The following is a 24,064-nucleotide window of genomic DNA, read 5'->3' on the forward strand; positions in this document are numbered from 1 at the left end:
TCAACTAACCCGACTCGAACCTGACTTGAGTAGACAAGCATGTCAGAAATCTAGACCCGGACCCGACCCACCCCTAACTCAAATTAGTACACTCTTGTGCATCACTTTTATTATTAAAAATATGAACCAAATATACTCCACTCATCTGACATCTTTCTTGTCTTCAAAATAATATTAAAAAGTTGCAAAAGAAGCTAAACAATAATTAAAGAAAAACAAACACTACTAATATTGAAATAAATGATTTATCGCATGTGACGATTATCATTTGTTAATAACACTTCAATATTAGCATTCATTAATCATTATCAATTGTCATATGTTTTGTGGTGTATTGATATCTCATGAGCTAGTAGTTCCTCATGCATGTGCCCTTGCACCGTGTCAAGCTATGTACTGATTGGGTCATGCCTTGTCCAAATAAATAATTTTATATTGAGATGCTTCCAACATAACTTTAGCATGTTGGACATGTGATAGGGCATGTCAGAATCAGAGACATCTTGTGTTTGACACATCCAACTTGAACACAAAGGTTATTTAGAAATGTCCGTTCTTCCTAAACAAGGGGATTAGGATTAACAGATTGACCAAATATTGATGTGCATCATATTGTTTTAGGAATATCATAGACACAAAACATAAATTAACCTAATTGCAATTAGATTCATAATGCTATATGGATCAAGTTTTAATAATGAGCATGCTAGATGTATGTGTAATAAAATTAAGGATAGAATAATATTTAAATTTTAGGTAGTGATAGAAGAAAAGTGAAAATTAAATTTACGTGTACAAACACAATGGATACAATAGACGCACCAAGCAAATAGATAAATAAAACTAGCAAAAAAGTATCAAACAAGATAGCTAATGTTGAACAAAAACACGTGCTAATGTTTTTTTTTTTTTAATAATACTCATGTAGCACTCATTAAATATGTATAATGGATGATTCATAAAATCAATCCTAAATAGTTTGGACAATGATAATGATGACAATTATCATTATACACTTTAAAGCTTTAATAATAAAACGCACCTAATTTGGATATTTTCAAAGTTGAAAAGTGCTATTAACATTCATTACAGAATCCTCATCTCCTAAAGATGAAAATTTTCTACATCTACGAAGAACATTACCCCTCACTAATCCATTATATACGTATCATGAGTGATTTCACAAGAAATTAATATTGCATAAATAATTAGGATAACTATAATGATGATTATCCTTTTTTACTCTTATCAGATGAAATCGATATTTTATAAGTTGAGATAATCTTTATAAGGCAAAAACATATTAGATATATATTAATCTAGTTCATAAAAATTGTAATATTCAAAAAGATAGATATATCTAATGCTTCTAACAACATTTTTCTGGCACCAATCCATCATACAAATATCAAGAACATATAAAAAAACAATTAGCATAAATTGCAAACTAAATATGAAACGGCCTCCAGTTTATGACAGGATTCATGATAAATGCAATAGAATTTAACACAGCATACCATATCTTTACAGGGAGATTGACACATCTTAATCACATTTATAGTTTTCTTAGATTCTTTCTACCTAATTTTTAGAGTACAATTGAGAGCTAGCTATTTGACAAAATTTATAGCCCAAGTACAATAGGGCCATCTGAAAAATCTGCCTAATGTGGCTTGCTGCTTGCTATATCCATTACAAAAACTAGTTCTAAAAGCAGTGAATCTTCTTAGTTTTAAACATAATCAGTAAAAGCATGCCAGCTTTTGAGTTTAACTCTACATTCTTCAGCTTATAAAAATTAAAGGGTCATTTTGTAGCGCAATGTAAATAGAACTCCTGTAGATTACAGCATTAATTGAATGAACTGATTCTTTAACCTAAAATTATTTTTCGGAATAAAAAATATGGATGCAATATCTTCTTCTATGAGATGCAGGTTAAGTATCCAAAATAATGTACACTAAATGCGGCCTAGAGACCAGGGGTTTAAATAATCCTTTTACACTGCTTTACAGTCACTCCAACTAACATTTTCCAATGTAACCAAAACAGGAAGGAAACAAAACAATTAAAACGGCATAGAAGTAAGAAATTCAGAAGGCCACTTTTAGAGGAGGAACAGATTAGTCAAGTACATGAGAGACCTTTGACAACAAATGTTGAATGGTGCAGAAACGTAGAACATAAGAAAACTTTACCATATAACCAATCCTTGAAATGCACATGAAGAGCACATGCTAGTTCCCGTCTCTTGTCATCATCTATTTGCAAATCCCTTATAGCTTTTTGGATTTCAGCCAGAAGTAAAAGCTGGAAAATGATTCATTTGAAGGTGAGCATAGCAACCAAGAGTCAAAAAGTACATTCATAAGAGGGTCGAAAGATATCAAAACATCCATAAAAAAATTTAAATATTTTAAACAGCTGATATAGATCTTACAGTTGCAGAAACACATACAGAGACGAAGAACTCATTGAATTAAGATAATTAGTACGAATAACAAAAATCAAAATCATAAATATGGAGCAAAGCTACCTTATTCCTCTGAGATGCCACATATATTTCAGGTAATGGAAAAGGATTATATCTTGTTAAATGTGAGGATGAATCTCCAAACCAGCTGGGAATCTGCATTATAAATTTGAAGAGATCAGCGAATGAGTAAATACAAATTGGTTGGGCGTCCTTCCAAGAGAAAAGTTTAAAAAATTAGTAAAAATCCTCAAAAAAATTAAAGCAAACAATTACATCTAGATAAAGTATACAGACTGAATGCCAACAGGTGAATATCGATGACAAGCTAATAGGGCGAGGGTACAAAGATTTCCAAATATTAAAAAAGTAAATCTTTTTTTTTTTTTTTTTAACAGCATGATGCAATTTTTTAAACTTGCCCAAAAATTTGAAAATTGCTCGGGATCAAGGTATGCTGCAGATTCAGCTTGAACATCAGACACTCCAGCAGGATGAGATAGTGAGTCATGAGGATCAACCAATCCCAGCACCACCGGTTCATCCCACTTATTAATGGTTGCATCAACACCAGCATAAGCCAAGTGCTCTTCAATCTGTGGGTAATAGGTATTGAATGGAGCCACCTATATGAGGCAAAAGGTAATAGCAATAGTTAGTATTGGATTATTCTCTAATAATCACATGAAAACAAAAAGAGAACAAACTGACGTCAAGAATGGGTCAAATTCTGTGGGCAACAAGTCAAAGAGAAGCAAAGTAATAATCATTGGCTGCATTGTTTTTGATTGTCTTTTAAAAGATTTCAGAAGTAAACCATGTTCAGACATGACCTTTCCTCAACAAGTCCGCAATTTATTGTGAAATAAACAAAACATTTAGCAAGCATGGGCAAGAGAGAAGTACAATTGGTAAATAAAATTTAATTATTTGCTTACAAAATTCACGAGAAGCTGAACCAGTGCACTATGAAGAAATCTCCATAGGGAAAGCGAAGTCTCCATTTTTATTTTCTAATTTCAGTTGGACTCTTTTTAATTTTTATTTTCTAATTTCAGTTGGACTCTTTTTAATGAGCATGTTTGTATCTGAACGCAACACTTTCCATTTTGGTAAGCATATAGCTTAGTGCATTGTCTATATTTTGGGAAAAGGGGGGGGGGGGGAAAAAAATAGCTTAATGATAAGAACTCAATATTAAGCCAAGGATTTCTTACCTATCAACACAAAGCTGATCCAAACTATGAATAATATGGATTTGGGACAGCATGCATCACCTTAAAAAAATTCTTTTACTTCATTCCAAACTATTAACCTAGTTGACAATGATTCTAGTTTGAATTTGACTTTGAGAGTTTCCTTTTCAAATATTGGTTATAATGTCGAATGTCTTGCCAATTATAATGATAAGTTGGTTCTCTATATTGTTATTGCTTTAGGACAATGTCTACAGATACCTCTAACAAAACAGAATGCCACCTCCCTTTCATATGATTCATTTCAATTTCCTTTGAAAATTCTTATTTTGACTTGTCCCTCTACTTCTAATTTTACGCTTTCATCTCATGCTTGTTTTGTGTTCACCAATTAGAGGCTCCTTGGATTGACAAATTGTTTTAATTTCAAGGGATGAACTTCATAGTGAAGGTTTTTATGCCCTGATAATATCTTGATAAATCTAATAAGCTCGGTCACAATTCCTTGATTGTGTGTAGGAATAAATTTGTGGAGGGCATTTCAACAAGAAAATATTTGAATAGGATTTGCAATGTAGATAGTTATGAAAAGTTTTGTAGGAGAGACCATGAGAAGAATAAAAATTTTCTAAAATGTCAAGATACAGCCAATATTCCCCTAAAACCAATTTGATCAATTTTTTGGTATTTCACTATTTTTGGGCATGGGTTGTTTGCTCTTTGTTTTATTCTAATGCCATTTAAAATTGTCCCTTTGTGTTATTTTTGGCCTCATCTGCTTCACCCAACCTACTTCATGCTAAATGATTAGCATCCAAGATATTTGGAAATGGATTTTAATTTCATGTTACAAAATTTCTATTGGTTTGCTTAGTTTTTGGTTGAGGATTCACTCTTGGCTCGATTTACAAGTTTTTAGCTCAAACGGATAAATCCTTGTTCATATCTAAAAGCTATATTTTTTTTAGCTAATCTATCAACTTTAATTTTCATGATCAGTCTATATTCATGTTTCAACCTTTGATTTTCAAGAGTTTTTTTTTCTCTTAGGTGCATATTCTTTTCTTTTAGATTATTGGCTACATATAAATCCCTAATGCTTCCTATGAGAACTTTATTTTGCTTCTAAAAGGAAAAACAATTCAATTGATACCTCAAAAGAAAGTAATGTCCACTACAGAATTAAATATATTAGAATTAGACCAAAACCTAAGTTGAACAAGGATTTTTTCATAGAGCTTCACACAAGGAAACACCTTGTTTAAAAATTTCTATTAATGCAAAGAGGATTTCCAAACTAAATAAATAAGTTCCAATTGCTAAAGCTCTTTAATTGTTTTTGCTCAAAAGCAGCAAGAATGCATTTTACTGGATCAACAACATTCCAAAAAGGAGTTCTTTAGTTGGTCAAATTACTTTACCAAGCCACTTCAACTAAATTAAATGGGTATTTATATCCTTATAACCTCAAGACGACAGGTACGTCTCCTACTGTAACGGCTTCTCCTCCCCTCTAGGGTCATGCTTCAGTTATTGCAGAGAGATCCGTTCATTTAACAGGATCATTTCTCCAGCAAGAATTTCTAGTGGACCTCTAATTCTTGACTTGTTGTGGTAGACATACTCGTTTCTGTTCATCTAGCTACTAATTCATTTTTCTCTTTTTTTTTTATAAAATTTTTTGCCCCTTTTTATAGTTGAATGATACTACCATACACTAGCCAATTTTTACTGAATAGTTCCTCTTTCATTTTCCTTTTATTAATTATGCTTAGCCAATCAGCATCTAAGGTTTTCTTCCTGTTTCCTTTCCAGCTGCTGTTCCTCCTAAATTGAGTATGCTTAATATTGTACCTCGACAAAAAAAAAAAAAAATCCTTCCCATTGAAAACTGTGCGTGGATGATGAATCTGTTTAATTCCAATAACTTTTAAAAGAAGCTCCAGAAGCCTCTGAAATATTTTAAAATGCAACCTGCCATTAGCATTTTTCCTGATTTATACAAAAATCATTAATAACCTTTCATTTATGGATCAGTCAATTGCCAAATTAGTAATTGAGGCAATTTGCTATTTTCTACATAAATCAATTTAGTATTCGCTCTTTGCAATTAATTGTATAGCCAACATCAAGGCTCCTTTCTTCCATATCTTTATTATATGTTCCATTGCCCACAAGGTTTATCATTATTAGCCTAAATCAGATATTGATGTAGACATTTTTGGTTTAATTTTAGTAATCTTTTGTCCTCATAAATGTCTTTAGAACTACTTTTTAAGCTCATAAATTGAGTATTTATGTTGGTTCACTCCCCCCTCTAAAAACAATTTGGTTTCCCCACCTAGCTCCCCTTTTCATGATTGCCTTTTCCCCTTCCCTTGGCCCTTCAGTTCCTTCCTGGTGTTGTTTCACGTGGCTGGTTCTTCTCCCTTGCTGGTGCTGGTTCCGGTCCCCTTTGTGCCCCTTCGGTTTCTCCCCTGGCTGCTATCCCGGTTCCCTGTGTTGCCCCTTCGGTTCCTCCCCTGGCTGGCTGTCCCATGGTTGTTTTTCCTGGTTTTTGTGTGGCTGTTTGGGAGTTGATTTGGAATGAATGCAGCCCCCTTTATGGCTATTTGGGTGTTGTTCCTGAACTGAACTTTTGGAATTCCTAATTTATGGTGACTTTTGGGATTTCTCTTCTCCAATTTATGAGGGCAGTTTTGTGGCCTTTAGAGCTTCTTCTTCCCTCCTATATATAGGATTGCTTTGGGTTGCTTTAGAAGTATGTTTTGGTGAGAAAATATTTGGAATGTGAAACCTGCGGGTCTTGCGAGCTAGTTCCCATTCTATTGTCCTCTTCTTCGTCTCGGCTACCAATCCTTTCTTCTCTCCGCAAGTTCGACGCCACTTGTATCCTTCTTCTCAAACGATGAAATTGCAACTTTAGGTGTTTATTTTTATTTCATAAGTTTATAAGCGTCCTTTGTTGTAAGTGTCTTTTTATGATATCAAAGGTGTATTTTGAGTATTTCGTGTAATTTCTTATTACCCTAAGAAGAGTTGCTTTTGCTTGCAAAAATTTGGGGCTTTTTCAAATTTTTGCTTGCATCAATTTGGAATCAGAGCCTAGGTTTGTGTCTTCCTAGTTTTTTTTTTCGTGTTTTTTTTAGTGTTAAAAAAATGGAAAATGACAAAAATATTGAGTCAGTTGTGGGAGAATGCAAGCCAGAAGATTTTGAAGAAGAAATTCCAATGGACAGATGAATTTCGACAGAAATAAGTTCAACAAACCCACTTCAAAATGAGTTATACAAATTCTATGGAAAGCTATGTGAATAAAATTAAATTTTTGCAAGAACAATTCAAGCAAGAACGAGATGTGATTCTAAAAAAATATGAAGCCAAGGTTCGAGAATTAGATTGCGACGCCTCCGGAACATACTCAAGCTTCATCAGGAGATGAACAATTTCAAACAGGGGAAAATTGATGTAGGCGAAGAGGGGGGTCAAATCATTTTGTGTTGTAATTTTAGTAAGCTTCTATGTCCTCTACTTATTTTTTAGCTCATAAATGTCTTTAGGATTACTTTTTAAGCTCATAAATTGAGTATTTATGTTGGTTCATTCCCCCCACTAAAAACTCTTTGGTTTCCCCACCTAGCTCCCCTTTTCATGATTGCCTTTTCCCCTTCCCTTGGCCCTTCGATTTCTTCCTGGTGTTGTTTCCCGTGGCTGGTTCTTCTCCCTTGCTGGGTGCTGGTTCCGGAACCCTTTGTGCCCCTTCGGTTTCTCCCTTGGCTGCTGTCCCGGTTCCCTGTGCTGCCCCTTCAATTCCTCCCCTGGCTGGCTGTCCCGTGGCTATTTTTCCTGGTTTTTTTGTGGCTATTTCGGATATGTTTTGTAATGAATGCAAACCCTTTCTGGCTGTTTGGGCGCTATTCCTTGACTGAACTTTTGGAATTCCTAATTTATGGTGACTTTTGGGATTCCTCTTCTCCAATTTATGAGGGCTATTTTATGAGCTTTAGATCTTCTTCTTCCCTCCTATATATAGGATTATTTTGGGTTATTTTAGATGTATGATTTGGTGAGAAAATATTTGGAATGTGAAACCTGCGGGTTGTGTTCTAGCTTGCGAGCTAGTTCCCTTTCTCTTGTCCTCTTCTTCGTCTCGGCTTCTAATCTATTTCTTCTCTCTGCAAGTTTGATGCCACTTATATCCTTCTTCTCAAACGATGGAATTGCAACTTTAGGTGTTTATTTTTATTTCATAAGTTTATAAGCATCCTTTGTTGTAAGTGTCTTTTTATGATATCAAATGTGTATTTTGAGTATTTCATGTAATTTCTTATTATCCTAGGAAGAGTTGCTTTTGCTTGCAAAAAATTGGGGCTTTTCCAAATTTTTGCTTGCATCAGATATGGATACAAAATAAACAAATTCAACAAGGGGATATGAGAGGGAGAGAAGGGAAAAGAAGGGGAGAAATTGAAGAAAAGGAAAAAAATAACTTTGGCTATGATACTGATAACAACTAGGCTGATAATACCGTATTTGCTCATACTCACAATTGCATGCCCATTGAAAAAGCAATCATCAAATGAATAGAAAGAGAGGGTGAGGCAGTTTTACTTCAAAATGGAAGAACTGTGTTGGATTAGCTATCTTTCATTTTCAAATGAGATATAAGACTCTTTTATTTGCATGGGTGGTCCCAATTACAGTGCTACTTGAAGTAAGAAAAATGTTTAAACTGGCAACGAGTAGCAGTTAGATTAAGAAAATCTCCCAGAGCTGCACTAGTCTCTAGTCAATCGAACCTGCACCAAATCTTTTAGTTTGAAAACTTCAAGCTAGCAGCACAAGCCGACATGTTTTCTATTACAAGGCAGACCACTTTAATATTTTCTTTGGCCTGACAAAAATATGTACAACCTTGACTTTGTTTTTGTCAGTTCTTAGAGCATGAAAGGATACATAATTTGGCTTATATGTGATCAAGGAAATAGTTCAGAACTTCAACTTCTTAATGACTTACTACTGTGATGATCAAGTCATGAAGGGAGTAGGCAACAGAATAGTCCACTTAAAAGAAATTCATGAGAAGAACATTTCCTGATACTTTGAGCGTCAAATTGTGTAGGCATAAAGAGATCAAATTAGGTGATGACTTCAAATTTTCTGATTTTTTAATGGAGATTGCTCATGATGGTGGTTCTTATATCACATTATTGAGATTGAAAAAGAAATTTTCAAGAGTCCGCCTAAAAAAATGGATTGTCAATCAGATGCTTGTTGATCGAGTTAGAGACATGAGGCTTGAATCATTGGAACGAATTCCAAATTATAGCATAATAAGAACAACCCTAGATTAGGATGAATTTTAATTTTTTTTGGGATAAGTTTGTAATTTGAACTTTAAATTATGAATATGGTTCTTTATATCTTGGAGTCAATTTAGGATGAGTAATGTCAATTTTTAAAAAATTTATTTACTATTGTCATTGCTTATATATAAATAATTTTCTAATAATAAATTCATTAAATGTCTCAAAAAAATTTTCTCCCCCTCTTCCCCTCTCCTTTTGACCATCAGTACTTCTGGGGCTCCTAAAACCATCGCTGACCTTCAGTTCCATGTTGTTGCAGCCCCAGCCACCATTGATGCAGGCAACTAGACAGAAAAAACCAAAAGGGAGAACACAAGGGCTAGTAGAAACTTTTCTCGATTCAAGATTTAGAAAGCCAACATCAAACAAACCTCCAAACAAATGAAAACTAAATTAAAAATAAAAAACAGCTACCTCAGAACAACCGACTAGCGGTCACCTCACATGCAACGAAATAATAGATAAAATAAAAGATGTGCTTAAGGATATACAAACCAAGGGTCCACCACAGCTACTTGGGCCAACATCCACCACAAACTCCTCCGACAAATGCTACCAAACCGGCCAACCAACACCTCCAATAGCTTGAGAAGAAAGATACAAGTGGAGAGGAACTTGCAGAGAAAAGAAAGAGATAAGAAACCCAAGACGAAATCGTAGAGAGGAGAAGAGAAATAGAACAAACTTGCAAGCTTTCCCAAGAAGAAAACCTCGAGTTTTTAGAGAACTTTGCTCAGCAAATAACAACCTCTCCTGAACAACTCCTTAACACAAATGAATTGAAACAATCTGAGATAGCATATCTGGTCCTAGGAAAAGAATCTGATCCAACCTCTCAAATTCCAAAAGAAATACAACCTTTGATTGATGAATTTTCTAACATAACACCTGAAGATTTGCCAAAAGCTTTGCCCCCAATGAGAGATATCCAACATCATATTGATTTAATCCCTGGAGCTACATAGCTAATCTTCCTCACTACCGAATGAGTCCAACTGAACATGAAGAACTTCATAAGCAAGTGACTGAACTTCTAGAAAAGTGTTTAATCAAGGAAAGCCTAAGTCCCTGTGATGCGTCTGCTTTACTTACACTTAAAAAAAGATGGAACCTGAAGGATGTGTGTGGATAGCCGTACCATAAATAAAATAACTATCAAATATAGGTTTCTAATTCCTAGGCTCAATGACATGTTGGATATGCTAAGTGGTGCTAAAATCTTTTCTAAAATTAACTTGATAAGTGGGTATCATCAGATTAGCATTAGACCTAGTGATGAGTGGAAAACTGCGTTCAAAACTAAGTAAGGACTGTATGAATGGCTAGTCATGCCTTTTGGGTTGTCTAATGCTCTTAGTACATTTATGAGAACGATGAATCATGTCTTAAGATCTTTCATAGGAAAGTTTGTGATTGTGTACTTTGATGATATTCTGATTTACAGCACTCACCCTTCTGAACACCTTAATCATGTGAAACAAATCTTGCAAACTCTAAGAGAACAAAACTATACATCAATATGAAAGTTGATCCTGCTAGGGTATATCGTATCTGCTGAGGGAATTAAAGTTGATCCTGTTAAAATTGAGGCAATTCAAAGCTGGCCTACTCCTAAGAAATATAAGCGAGGTGAGATGATTTCACAGGCAAACTCTAAGAGAACAAAACTATACATCAATATAAAGAAATGTTCTTTCATGACTCCAAATTTGACCTTTTTAGGGTATATCGTATCTGCTGAGGGAATTAAAGTTGATCCTGTTAAAATTGAGGCAATTCAAAGCTGGCCTACTCCTAAGAAATATAAGCGAGGTGAGAGGATTTCACAGTCTAGCTTCTTTCTATCGTAGGTTCATCAAAAATTTCAGCACTCTTATTGCGCCTATCACTGATTTTTTGAAAAAGGGAATCTTTAAATGGACATCTGAAGCTGAACAAACTTTTCAAATAATCAAAGCAAAAATGAGTCAAGCTCTCATTCTTAGTTTGCCAACTTTTGATAAAATATTTAAAGTTGATTGTGATGCCTCACACATTAGTATAGGAGCTGTGCTTAGCTAGGAAGGGAAGCCCATTGCATGCTTTAGTGAAAAGTTAAATGATTCCCGATCTAAATATTCAACTTACGATTTGGAATTTTATGCAATTGTTCAAGCTTTGAAATTTTGGAGATGTTATCTGATTCAGAGAGAATTTGTTTTAAATACTGATCATGAAGCTTTGCGATTTATGGGTTCTCAAAAAAAATCTGAATAAAAGACATCCTAAGTGGACTTCTTTTCTGCAAGAATATTCATTTCATATTAAGACTGGAGTGCTAAATAAAGTGGCAGATGCTTTAAGTAGAAAATCTCATCTTTTGATAACTGTGTATACAACCATAACTTTGATTTCTTAAAAGACACTTATGCTAATGATCCAGATTTTATGCTAATGATCCAGATTTTAAGGATATTTGAGAATCTTGTCTCACTTCTGAAACTGATCAATCTTATCATTCAACAAGGTTTTTTGTTCAAAGGTTCTAGACTCTGCATCAACCATCCAGCTCCAGTTCAGCCGCTGGTCACCTCTTACCCTTGCTATCACCAATCGGTAACAACTACATGGAGTATTCCAGAGCCTTTCCATTGGTCACCGGCTGCCACAAACCCTGTAAATAGAACAATTGGATTGCTGACATGGCTGATTTCAGCAATCCACAGACAAAAGAGCAGGGGCATTTGCTCTCCCATACCAGAAACCAGTTTTTGCTGGTTGTGTTTGGCATTCCAGAAATCAAAAACACAAAATCGGCTGTCGTTCATTGCAGGAGAAGTCAGAAAGCTGGATTTGATTGCTAGGATCGGCAAGGAGAGAGTCCAAATCAGAGATGAAAAGTCAGCTACAGCAGGAAATAATGCTCAAGGTAACTTTAATTGATTGATAGATCATTAGAAACATATAAAAATATTCTTAAAACCCTTCCGAATCCATTCTATTCTCTTATTGTAAACAAGTGTCATAACTTGAAGAGGTTAGCATCATATCACTTATTTGACATCAAGGTGGGAAGTGGAATTTAAATAAAATTAAATTATGAAAACCAGGTAGGGGTGTGTAACTTTCTTAGTCCAACAACAACAACCAATAAAATCAAGCCTTTATCCCAATAAGGGGTCGACTATATGAATCTTTTTTCTCCATTGTGTCCTGTTAAAAGTCAAATTCTCATTTAAATCTAATAAAGGTCATTTCTAATATTTTTTAACCAAGTCTTTTTAGGTCTATCTCTATCTTTCTAAACATAGGTCAAATCTAATACATCTACTCTCCTAATTGGTTCATCGGAATATGGTTTAAAATTGTGCAACAAGAGGTGCACGTCAAGGAGCGCCTCAGCGCAATTTTAAACTTTTAAGCCTCAAAGCCTACGCAATGAGAGCTGGCATTGAGGCGTACAACTCAAGTTCACTGAGGCGCGCCTCAAGGCGCGCTTTGCCTCATGTTTTAGAGGCGTGCGCCTCTTAAAATAATAATAAAAAAAAATCCTAACCTAATTACATGCATTTTGCAGCTCGGTATCACTATGTACCACTAGGTATATGCTCGGCACCACTCGGTACAACAATACTTAGTACCACTAGGTACATGCTCGGTACCGCATGGTACATGCCGGTACCACTTGGTACATGCTCAGTACCACTCGGTATCTTTCCATACAAACGACTAACGAACTTTAAAAATAAGAAGAACTTCAAAATTACTCTTGCAATAAAAATTTGTTTGACCTAGCGACCTGATCGGGCAGGTCGAACCCCTCCAGGGGGCAGCGTCCCCTTTGACCCTCGGATACCCGGCATATTGTTGTATTCATCATCTTTAGTAATAGTTGTTAGTGTTAGTCTACTTCTTCATGAATGTATATTGTATAAGTTTTCTTAATGTAGAATAAATAAAGCATTATGTTTAGGAGTTTGATATATTGTACTAATATATTCTTCTAATAAAGGATGGTCAGAAGTAAGGATAAAGCTACATCAGGTCATAGAAAAGATGCAGAATGAAAACATAGCACTCATGTGGATGTAGGAGGAAGTGCTGAAACATATATCTATCTAAAATGCAATTATTGTGACAAAGTTGTGAAGGAATATTTTGATTTCACTTCATATCTTGTGCATTTTTATGTTTTATATTTTTTACTTATTAGTATATAAAAAAATTATCATTTTATGTTTACGCAATCTTTTGATTTTGAGGCTTACGTCTCAAAACGCCTTGAGGCTTATGCCTCGCCTCACGAACGAAAAAAGCCTCAATACCCGATTATGCAATTTTAAACATTGATCAGAAGGCTGCCATTTTATGTGACTAAACCATCTAAGGCGACTCTCTCTAATCTTATATGCCACTAGAGCTACTCCAACCTTTTCACGAATATGCTCATTTCGTATCTAGTCTCTAAGAGTAAAGACACTCATCCACCTGAGCATCATCATCTCTGGAATACTTAACTTAATAGTATGCTTCTCTTTTAATGACCAATATTCTGCACCATAAAGTATTGCAAGTCTCACCATTATTTTATAAAACTTTCCCTCAAGTTTTAGGTGTAGTTTTCTATCACACAACACGCCCAATGCATTCCTCCACTTCAACCATCCAACTTGAATTCTACTAATAATATCCCCATCTATTTCACCAATGTTTTGAAGAATAGACCCGAGATATCTAAAGCATGCACTCTTTTTAATGCCTTGATCACCTAATCTCACAATCCCACTACTAGATCTATTTACTAAAATTACAGTCCATGTATTCGGTTATAGATTTACTCGAACAAAAACCTTTATACTCTAAGTTCATTTCCATAATTCAAATCTTTCTTTAATTACCCCTCTAGTCTTATCAACAAGAAGAAATACCATCAACAAAAAACATAAACTAAGGTACATCCTCTTGCAAATGTCTAATAAGAACATCCATAACTAAAGCAAAAAAAAAGAGCTTAAAGCTAATCCTTGACGTAATTTTACTGAAATAAGAAACTACTTGGTCAAACCACCTTGCGTTTGAACACAAGCACAGCTCCTGCATACATATCCTTAATGACTCGAATATAAGCATTATTAACCCCTTTCTTTTCTAGAACTCTCCATAGTACTTCTCTTAGAACTTTATCATATGCTTTCTCTAAATCAATAAAAATCATATGTAGATCCTCCTTATTCTCTCTATACTTCTCCATCAAATCTCTCAATAAATATATAACTTCCATAGCAGACCTACCGACATGAATCCAAATTGATTTTGAGAAACATTAGTATCACGACGTAACCTATGCTCCATAACTCTCTCCCAAAGTTTTATAGTATGACACATCAACTTAATTCCTATATAATTCACACAATTTTCTGCATCACATTTATTATTTAAAACAAGAATCAACACACTCATTCTCCTCTCATTTGACATCTTTTTAGTCTTCAAAATAATATTAAAAAGTTTAATAAAACCTGAAATTCCTTCATCTCCAAAGTATTTTCACACCTCTATTGGAATATTATCAAGTCCAACAATTTTTCCATATTTCATTTTTTTAAAGCCTCTCTAACTTCAGTTTTACTGACACACCGATGAAAAAAAAAATATCTATTTTCATTTAGAGTGCTAAGGTCACTAAAGTCAATCGTATTTTCACAATCTTCATTATAAAACTTAGCAAAATATCTCATCGACCTTTGTTGAATATCCTCTTATAAAGAAAAATACTTTATGATTTTCATATTTAATGCACTTATTACTCTTATCTCTTTGCTTGGCTAACATATACATATATCTTTTGCCCTTTTTAGTATCTAATCTATTGTATAAATCATTAAAAGCAAAAAAAAAACTTTGCATTGCATATTACTTTTTAGACTCCTTACAGATATCTTTATATCTTACCCAATTTTCAGAGTTTTTACATCTAAACCAATTTTTATAAAGCTTTTTTATTTTAAATCTTTACTTGCACATTTTAATTCCACAACAAACTATTTTTATTATTATGAGCTTTTCCTTTTGAAACTCCAAGCATATCTTTTACAACATTCTTAATATTACTAGCTACTTTTTCCAACATAACATTAGCTACCTCATGTGTAAACAAAATCTTAAGATATCAAATTTTACTCTTAAAAATATTTTTGTTGGCATTCTTTAAATGCCCCCATCAAATCCTAGAATAACGTTTTATTTTATTTTTCATATTCTGCCTCTTTATCTTAAAGTCCAAAACTAATAAGTGATGTTTGATACATAAATTTTCACTAATAATCACTTTATAATCTTTGAAATCTAAACGACTATTTTTTCTTATAAGAAAATAATTAATCTGAGTTTACTATATCCATTCTTATAGTGATTATTTGCTTATCTTTTTTCTTAAATAAAGTAACCATTAAAAAGCGGACGAGGCGTCCGCATTGAGTTGCGACTCAAGTCGAGGCAGAAGTCATGCGTATTGGGGCTTATGCCTCGAACCATCCAGCGAAGCCTACGATTTTTTCACATGAGGCGTACGCATTAGAGTGTAACGCCTTGAGGCAGTATGAGGCACTGCCTCGAAATTTTTTCTTCGATATATATGTAAATACGACGCAGCCAATTCATGTTTGTGTATTCGCGTATAGGATTAAGGCTTCCTGTGAGAATTGAAAAGCGAACTAGAGGAGAAGCCGTGAGGAAAAGAGACGAAGCCGTGAGGGAAGGAGACGAAGCCGGGAGGAGACGACGCAGGGAAAGAAACGAAGTCGAAGTTGTGAGTGCAGGAAAAGTTCAGGCATCGGTTAGGTCGGAAGAGTAGGTACGCGGTGTTGCGGCATTGACTTTGACGTGCAGTAAAGAAAGCTTGAATAACTCCTGATTCGGCTTTCTTTCATTCGTCCGCTCAGTACATGCTCGGTACCGAGCAGGTACAAGCTCGGTACCGCTCAGTACATGCTCGGTACCGAGCAAGTACATACTCGGTACTTAGCGGTACACGCTCGGTATCGAGCAAGTACACGCTCGGTACCGAGCCAGTACATGCTCGGTACTGAGCGGCACATGCTCGGTACTGAGCAGTACATGCTCGGTACGCACGATCAGGTCGAACCCCGCCAGGGGGCAGCGCCCCATTGGACCCCCGGCAAAATGGTATATTTTTGTATTCATGTTGTTTTATTATTGGTATTACAAATAATTGTTAAAATATGTCCTATTGTTAGCATGACTAGTGGCACAAGAAAGAAAGATCCTGCATGGAAATATGGAACTCAATTGTTTGTATGCATGTATGGACAGACTCATTTCTGAAGAAGACTACCTCAAAGTGAATAATCAACTTGAGGATTTTCATTTGAAGAACGGAATGTTTGGATTTAGAGCAGCACAAGCATGCTACAAAACACGATCTCCTGGTATGTTTTTAGTTTGAGTATTTATAATTTTAATGTTTATATTTATATTCAAGTCTTCTACTTCAACAAATATTCATAAAATACTATGTTTGTCTTCATGTAGAGCATTGGTGGGTTCAGTTTGTAGATGATGTTCCTGAATTGAAAGCTTTTGCAGTTAAAGTTCTTAGCCTACCGTGTTCGACTTCTGCATGCGAGCGTAATTGGAGTATCTTCAATCAAATTCATACAAAAAGAAGAAATTAATTGGCGGCAGATCGAATGAACAAACTAGTTTATGTTATATTTAACAAAAAACTGAAAGGCTCTGTTTAAAATTGCGCAACGAGAGGCGCGCCTTTGCGCAATTCTTCCCAAAGGCGCCTCGAGGCGCACGCAATTTGGAGCCTGGAAGAGGCATACGCCTCACCTTGTGTGAGTCGCGCCTCAATTGCGCAATAATGGGTGAGGCGTATGCCTCACCCGTTGGCCCCACCCTACTTAAAATGACTCTTTTTTTCCCTTAACCCGTTCGGCCCAGGCATTTCCCAATAAACTCCGTCCGCAAGCCCCAGTTTGTGCAACAGAGCCCCTCCCGCACGGTCGGCCACCCTTCCCGCCGCCTCTCCCGCCGGCGTCGCCTCTCCGGTGAACTTGAAGTGTCCGGCCGCCTTGTAGGAGAAGTCTACAAACGATTTTAGGTATTTTTTTTTAGTTTTTGGTTAGATTTTTGAAGTGAAAGAAATTCTAGGGTTTTATATTTTTTGAATTATTTTGAGTGATTTTCGATTCTTTCATTAGGGATCATGGTTAGAGGCAAGGAAAATGCGTCTTCGTCATTGCGTAGGGACCCTTCTTGGAAATATAGTGTACAAGTTGACATTGACGGCGGAGATAAGAGCTATGTTTATTTGAAATGTAATTTTTGCAATAAAGTGGTGACAGGAGGTGTTACCCGCATGAAGGAACACCTATCATGCTCGCACAAAAACGTAGCAGCCTGTGCAAATGTGCCGAAAAAGGTGAAGGAGGAAATTATTTCTTATATGAAGAAAAGTACCACGGCTAAACACTTGCAACAGGAGCAATTTGATGATAGGGTCGAACATGGCGCTTATTTTGGGAGCGAGAGTGGAAAGGGCTCTTCCTCCACCATACATAACAGAGGTGCACGGGGTCCTATAGATCAGTATATGACTACTCCAAAAGAGGATAGAGGACAAGCACAAATGATGCCTGCGGCCGGTACTAGAGAGGGACGACGCCAGGTTTGCATGGATATTGGGAGTTTTTTTTTAAACGCCATACCTTTTAATGTTGTTATGTCGCCTGCCTACTTCAGTATGTTGCGGTCTGTAGTATTGTATGGAAGAGGGTTGAAGGCACCTTCCATGTATGAGTTGCGAACATGGATTTCAAAAGAGGAGCTGCAGAACACAGAGCGGAGCATTCAGGAGACTAAAAGAACATGGATTGAGACTGGTGTGACCATTATGTCAGATGGATGGTCTGACATGAAGAGTAGGAGCTTGATTAACATCCTTGTCAACAATCCCTATGGCACGGTGTTCTTACGATCAGTTTAAGCTTCAGATGAGGTGAAAAATGCTACATTTATTTTCAATTTACTTGATGGGGTTATTGAGGAGATTGAGGAGCAATTGGTTGTCCAGGTAGTGACTGATAATACCAGTGCATACAAAGTAGCTGGTCAGATGTTGATGGAGAATAGGACACACCTATATTGGACACCCTGCGCAGCACCTTGTATCGATCTCATTTTGGAGGATCTTGGTGACTTACCTCAGCACAAGAGTGCTCTTTCTAGGGCGAAGAAGATTACAAAGTTCATCTACAATCACTCTTGGGTCTTAAGCTTGATGAGAAAGTTTTCAAAGAAAGAAATCATTTGCCCTGTAACCACTAGGTATGTTCTTAATTTTGTACATTGCAAATCATTCCTACTGTATGTTCATAGTTCTTACATTTGTGCACTGTGAATCTATAGGTTTGCCACCTCCTATTTGACACTGCAAAGCTTGATGAAGGTGAGACAACCTTTGGAAGCCATGTTTACATCAACAAAATGGCTTAACTCTGCTTGGGGGAAGAAAAGTGAGGGGAAGAAAATAAGAAAGATAATTCTGAATGATAAACTTTGGGCTACTGTGACCTATGCCATTTTGAGCACGAGACCCTTAGTGCAAGTTCTACGCTTAGTAGATGCAGAAGAAACCAGCTATGGGTTTTATTTATAATGCTATGGATGAGGCCAAGGAGTTGATTAAACACAACTTGGGAGGAGAGGAGGCAAGTTCTAGGGAGATTTGGGATATCGTTGATGCTCGGTGGGAGGTGCAGTTACACCGTCATCTACATGCAGCGGCATATTATCTCAATCCTCAATTTCAATATTCAGAGAAGAAATCTTCAAATCCGGAGGTGAAGCTTGTTCTATATCATTGTATGGAAAGATTAATACCGGAGCAGGTAGATAAGGAGCTTGCAGATTTACAACTTATTCTGTTCAGGAATAAAGAGGATTTTTTTGGTTTGAATGCAGCAAAAGCAACCATTTCTAAATGGTCTCCAAGTATAATTATTTGGTAAATGCAAGACACTTTATTCAGTTCTGATTATATTTTTTCTTGAAAACAGTTGAATGGTGGATCCAGTTTGGTGATTCCACCCCTGAGTTATAGAATTTTGCTGTAAGAGTGTTTGACCTCACTTGTTCTTCTTCTGGGTGTGAGCGAAACTGGAGTACATATAGTCAAGTGCAAACAAAGAGAAGAAATCAGCTATCTACACTCAGAATGAACTCCCTCGTATATATAATGCACAACAAGAGGTTAAGAGATAGGAGGTTGAGGAATAAGGGGTTGAAGGATGATGAGGACCCTTTGGTGTGTGATGATGTGTCATCTGATAATGAGTGGTTCATAGATGATGAGACAGATTTGCCATTATCAGACTTACAGCTAGAAGATCTAAATGTGGATGTCTTGAGGGGCGAAGCAGATCAAGTAGGCACATCTACTAATACCACACCACACACATCCACTAGCAGTGCAGCACAACAATCAAGTAAAGGTATTCCAAAACTTCTTATATGCTATCACAGTATATTTATATCAAGTGAGCAATTAACATGCTAATGATCTTTTCTTTTATTGAACATGGTAGAGAAAAGTGAGTTATATTGAAGATGATGATGACATGACTTCATAAATACAATTGGAGAAGAAGATTCACTTGAAGACCCATTTAGTGATGGGATATGATTGCATTTTATATGTTAATTGTACTTTGGGAGTTTTGTTGAACTAATATTTTGTGATTTTGTACTTTGGGTTATGATTTTATTGCATCTATTTTCTTACTTTTCACTATTTTCATATATCATTTAAATGTTTTTATTGTAAGATACAATATTGCTATTATTTTCTTGCTAAAACCCTTAATTTTTCATTTACGCAATTCTATGTCCGTGAGACTTACGCCTCAGACCGCCTCGAGGCTTACGCCTCGCCTCACGGATGAAAACCGCCTCGAGGCTTAATCACGCAATTTTAAACCTTGCTGAAAGATAGACATCTCAAATTGCAAAATCAAGGAAATATTGAGAATGAAATTGACCCTTTGCTTATTGATGAGCTACAATCTGATGATGAATGAGTTACTCCTAAGAATACTGATGTATCTGAAGTTGAAGCAGAAGGAGAAAGTCATGTCAATGAAGAAGACAATGACGCAACTACCCAAGTATATAAAAGAAAGAAACAAAGTGAGATTGGAACTTCAAAAAAATTTAAAGGTATTCTTAAATATAATGAATTATTTTGTATGTTACTATTGTTTCATTTTAGAGCTAACGATAGGAGATAACGGAAAAAATATTATAGATGAAGAAGAAGAGTTGGAGGATGACTTTGACATTAATTATGAAGATTATTCTGAAGACAATCAAAGTGATGATGAGTCTGCTTTGGGTCTTGATCCTAAGGGGATGTTTTATTTTTAAGTGAGTTTATTTTAAATCTTGTATTCCAGTAATATTATCTTAAAACAAATCTTCAAATTCATAGTTAACATAATATTTTGTTATTTTTTGTCATTTATAATTTTAAATTAATTTATTTTAATCATTTTTTGAGGCTTACGCCTTGAGGCTTATGCCTCGCCTCGCATAGAAAAAACACCTCGATTCCCGATTTCGCCTTTTAAAACCTTGAAATAAAGTATTAGCAATTATAAAATCATAAGCTAGAATAAAATTACCACATTCATTAGTCACTCTAAACCCATAGCCTCCATGATTGATTTTAAAATTCTCTACCTCTCTATCAATATATTCATTTAAATCTCCTTCAATAAAAACTCTTTCTTCAAGAGGTGTCTTCTTTATTAATTCTTCCAAGTTATTCCAATATTTTAATTTTGAACACATCCAAACCTATTTGAGGAGCATAAATACTTATAATATTAATAATAAAATCATCAATAATAAACTTCAAAGCTATAATTCAATCTACAACTCTATCAATTTTTACAATATTATCCTTCAAACTCAATATATGATCACACATACACCATTTCTAGTACAAATTTTACTAGAGTACAAAAATTAAAATCATAAATTATCAATCTCCTTAACTTTCTCTCCAACCGATTTAATTTTTTGAATGCATAAAATATTTATCTTCCTATGAATCATAATATCAAATAATTTCATTAATTTGTCTGTAAGGGAACCTACCTTTCAATATCCTATCAAAATGCTAGTTTCATGGACTAGCTTTTTTGCCCACATCCGTCCATGGTGTGGGAACCCTTACTTAACACTACTACATCTGGGTACCGGTGCAACGGCTCTTGCACACTTCTCGGTATATTTAGGCGATACAACACATCGCTTTCAGGGAATGCCCTAGCATTAACACAATATATTAAATGAGTTATGTCATGATTATTCGACAATTTTTTCAATGGTTATCAACTACCTAACGCAACCCTCCACTTTTTCTCATCCAGAACTTCAGACATGACAATGGCAGTGTTCAGAAGTTTCCTATTCCTATGTTTATTAATTAGCTAAACATGCATTCTAGGAATTTACTTATCAGATGTATCTACTTTTGTTCCTTACCTATCAAGCATATTAAGTGATTCATCAGTTTTGACGTAGATAGTCATAAATTTCAATAGTGTATTGGTCTTCTGGGATATGAATCATCAACGAATAAGTTTCACATTTATCTCACTCCAATCTTGCAATAAGTTTCTTTATCATTCTTTGAACCACTTTCCTACCTCAGGCCCTATCTTTCTCCCTCAGGCCACCCTTTTGTGATTCATGAGATCCTTTTATGGCCTAAATTGTGGAGAAAACGAGAAGTCTTGCTTGTAAATTCATGAAATAAAAAAGTACAAAAGATATGCTTTACTATTCCTCCTTATGCAGTGCCAATTTTATTACTCTCTGTAATGTTTTAAGGCATGTTATGAATGCAACAAATGATTGATCGTTTTAAGTCCTGTTCTGCTCTAGTTTTAAGTATGCACACGTGATTCTTAAGGATAGGTACTTGTAAACATAGACCATGCCCTTATTGTCTTCTTATATATTCGTGCACATCTATAGTAGGCTTATAGTTGTCAAGGTTAATAGCAAGTTTCCATGGGATCTCTTCAGGCAATTCATGCATATGAATAATGGGTAGTGTGAAAAGATATGGTGCACATAGAAGTAATGACACATTCTTATATAGCTGCTAATGGGCAGACAAGATAATTCCAAGAAGAACTAATGATGAAAACTAAAATGAATATTTAAAAAATTTCATAAAAATTTCTTCTGAGAATATAAGCAAACCACACATATATGTAATATAAATAAAACTTAATATATTTTATGAAAAAACAACATCTTTAAAGAAAAGTAATCAAAATAACTTAAAGATCAGAAGTGATGAATTATATGCCTTTAGATCAACCAGATAAATAGTTTTCAATTTCAGATTTTTTAAGATAGTTATCATTAAAATAAATTCATGTTCATTTAAATTGACTTGCTCAACAAGGTTTCTTTTATAAGTAAGTAAATCAAGAAATCAAGAACTAAAAATAAAATTGCAGTCAGTAGTTGGTGATTCATCATCTGGGTAGAATCAAAATATGCTTTCTCAGGAATTATATTATTACATTGTCCAGTAATGACTTTGGCATGCAGTAACAACAACATGTGATTTAGAGAAAGCATATGATAAAACTCCAAGAGAAGTGCTATGAAAAGTTCTAGAAAAGAAAAGAGTTAATAATGTGTATATTCAAGTCATTAAAGACATGCATACATGAGTTGTTACTTGTGTTCAAACATAAGGTGGTTTGACCAAATATTTTCCTATTTCTGTAGGATTACATCAAGGGTCATCTTTAAGCCCAAATATTTTTGCTTTAGTCATGGATAATCTTACTAGAAATTTGCAAGAGGATGTACCCTACTATATGCCTATTGCTGATGATCTTCTTGTTGATAAGACTAAAGAGGGAGTCTAAGAAAAACTTGAATTATGGAGGTCAACCTTAGAATCTAAGGGTTTTTGTTCGAGTAGATCTAAAACAAAATACATGAAGAGTAATTTAGTAGTAATTGATCTAGTGGTGGGATTATAATATTCAGTGATCAAGTCATTAAAAAAGAGTGCACGTTTTAGATCACTCGGGCCTATTGTTCAAAGTGATGGTGAAATAGACGAGAATATTATTAGTTGAATTCAACTTGGATGGTTGAAGTGGAGGAATGCATTGAGCCTGTTGTGTGAAAGAAAAATACCCCTCAAACTTAAGGGAAATTTTTATAAAATGGTGGTGAGACCTGCAATAATTTATAGGGCAGAATGTTGGCCATTAAAAGAGAAGCAAAAATTAAGTGTTGCAGAAATGAGGATGCTCGGGTGGATGAGTGGTTTTACACTTAGAAATAGAATGTAAAATGAATATATACATGAAAAGGTTCGAGTAACTCCAGTGGCAAATAAGATTAGAGGGAGTTACCTTAGATGGTTTGGTCACATAAAATGCCAGCCTTTTGATGACCCAATTAGGAGAGTAGATGTATTAGATACAGTCTGAAAAAGACTTGGTTAGAAAGTATTAAAAATGACATATTTTATTTGATTTAAATGATAATTTGACACTTAATAGGACACAATGTTGGAAGAAAACTCATGCAGCCGACTCCACGTAGTGGGATAAAGGCTTATTATTATTTTTGCTGCATAAGAAAATAAGAATTAAATTAAATTAATGGAGATCAACAATTAGATTCACAAAAAATATAAGATAATTTTTCCAAGTTCAAAAGTTCGGAATATATTTAAGTGAACCAATCAATTTTGTTATGTTCATCATCCTTATGACCATTGGTAAATTAACTCGATCAATTTACATTAAAATTCCAGAGACAAACACAACAAACTCCTAAATATTGAATTCTTAATTTCTTTACTTGAGTTGTATTATCTTGTGCACCTGAGCTTTTCTCCAAATGACCAATCCTCCAAGTTGTTCAGTGAAACCAAACCTCCTCAATGGTGTTTGAAGATGAATATCCAAAAA

General features: G+C 35.0%; 2 protein-coding genes across 2 annotated transcripts in view; one reads left to right on the forward strand and one right to left on the reverse strand.

The window, feature by feature from the left end:
- Window positions 1-24,064, reverse strand: part of LOC110106447 (TBCC domain-containing protein 1) — a 45,497-nt gene that overhangs the window by 3,221 nt on the left and 18,212 nt on the right. Inside the window, exons 6-8 of the mRNA XM_020836366.2 lie at window positions 2,896-3,099; window positions 2,537-2,629; window positions 2,199-2,310 (exon numbers count right to left, since the gene is read on the reverse strand). Of these exons, the coding sequence (XP_020692025.1) occupies window positions 2,199-2,310; window positions 2,537-2,629; window positions 2,896-3,099 (409 nt within the window). The remainder of the gene's footprint in view (window positions 1-2,198; window positions 2,311-2,536; window positions 2,630-2,895; window positions 3,100-24,064) is intronic.
- On the forward strand, window positions 16,339-19,264 carry LOC110106448. Its single transcript, XM_028697419.1, has 2 exons — window positions 16,339-17,855; window positions 18,396-19,264. Exons 1-2 carry the CDS (start codon window positions 17,251-17,253, stop codon window positions 18,442-18,444), a joined length of 654 nt encoding a protein of 217 aa, XP_028553252.1. The 5' UTR covers window positions 16,339-17,250; the 3' UTR covers window positions 18,445-19,264.

The sequence above is a fragment of the Dendrobium catenatum genome, unplaced genomic scaffold, assembly GCF_001605985.2.
Source record: "Dendrobium catenatum unplaced genomic scaffold, ASM160598v2 fragScaff_scaffold_925, whole genome shotgun sequence".
NCBI classification, from domain to species: Eukaryota; Viridiplantae; Streptophyta; class Magnoliopsida; order Asparagales; family Orchidaceae; genus Dendrobium; species Dendrobium catenatum.

Bases quoted from the DNA above. Each gene is read 5' to 3' on its own strand.
- LOC110106448 (XM_028697419.1), top strand. From the start codon at position 17,251: ATGGTTAGAGGCAAGGAAAATGCGTCTTCGTCATTGCGTAGGGACCCT. The intron at 17,856-18,395 runs GATTTCAAAAGA...TTTTGTACATTG, and splicing joins ATGTATGAGTTGCGAACATG to CAAATCATTCCTACTGTATG.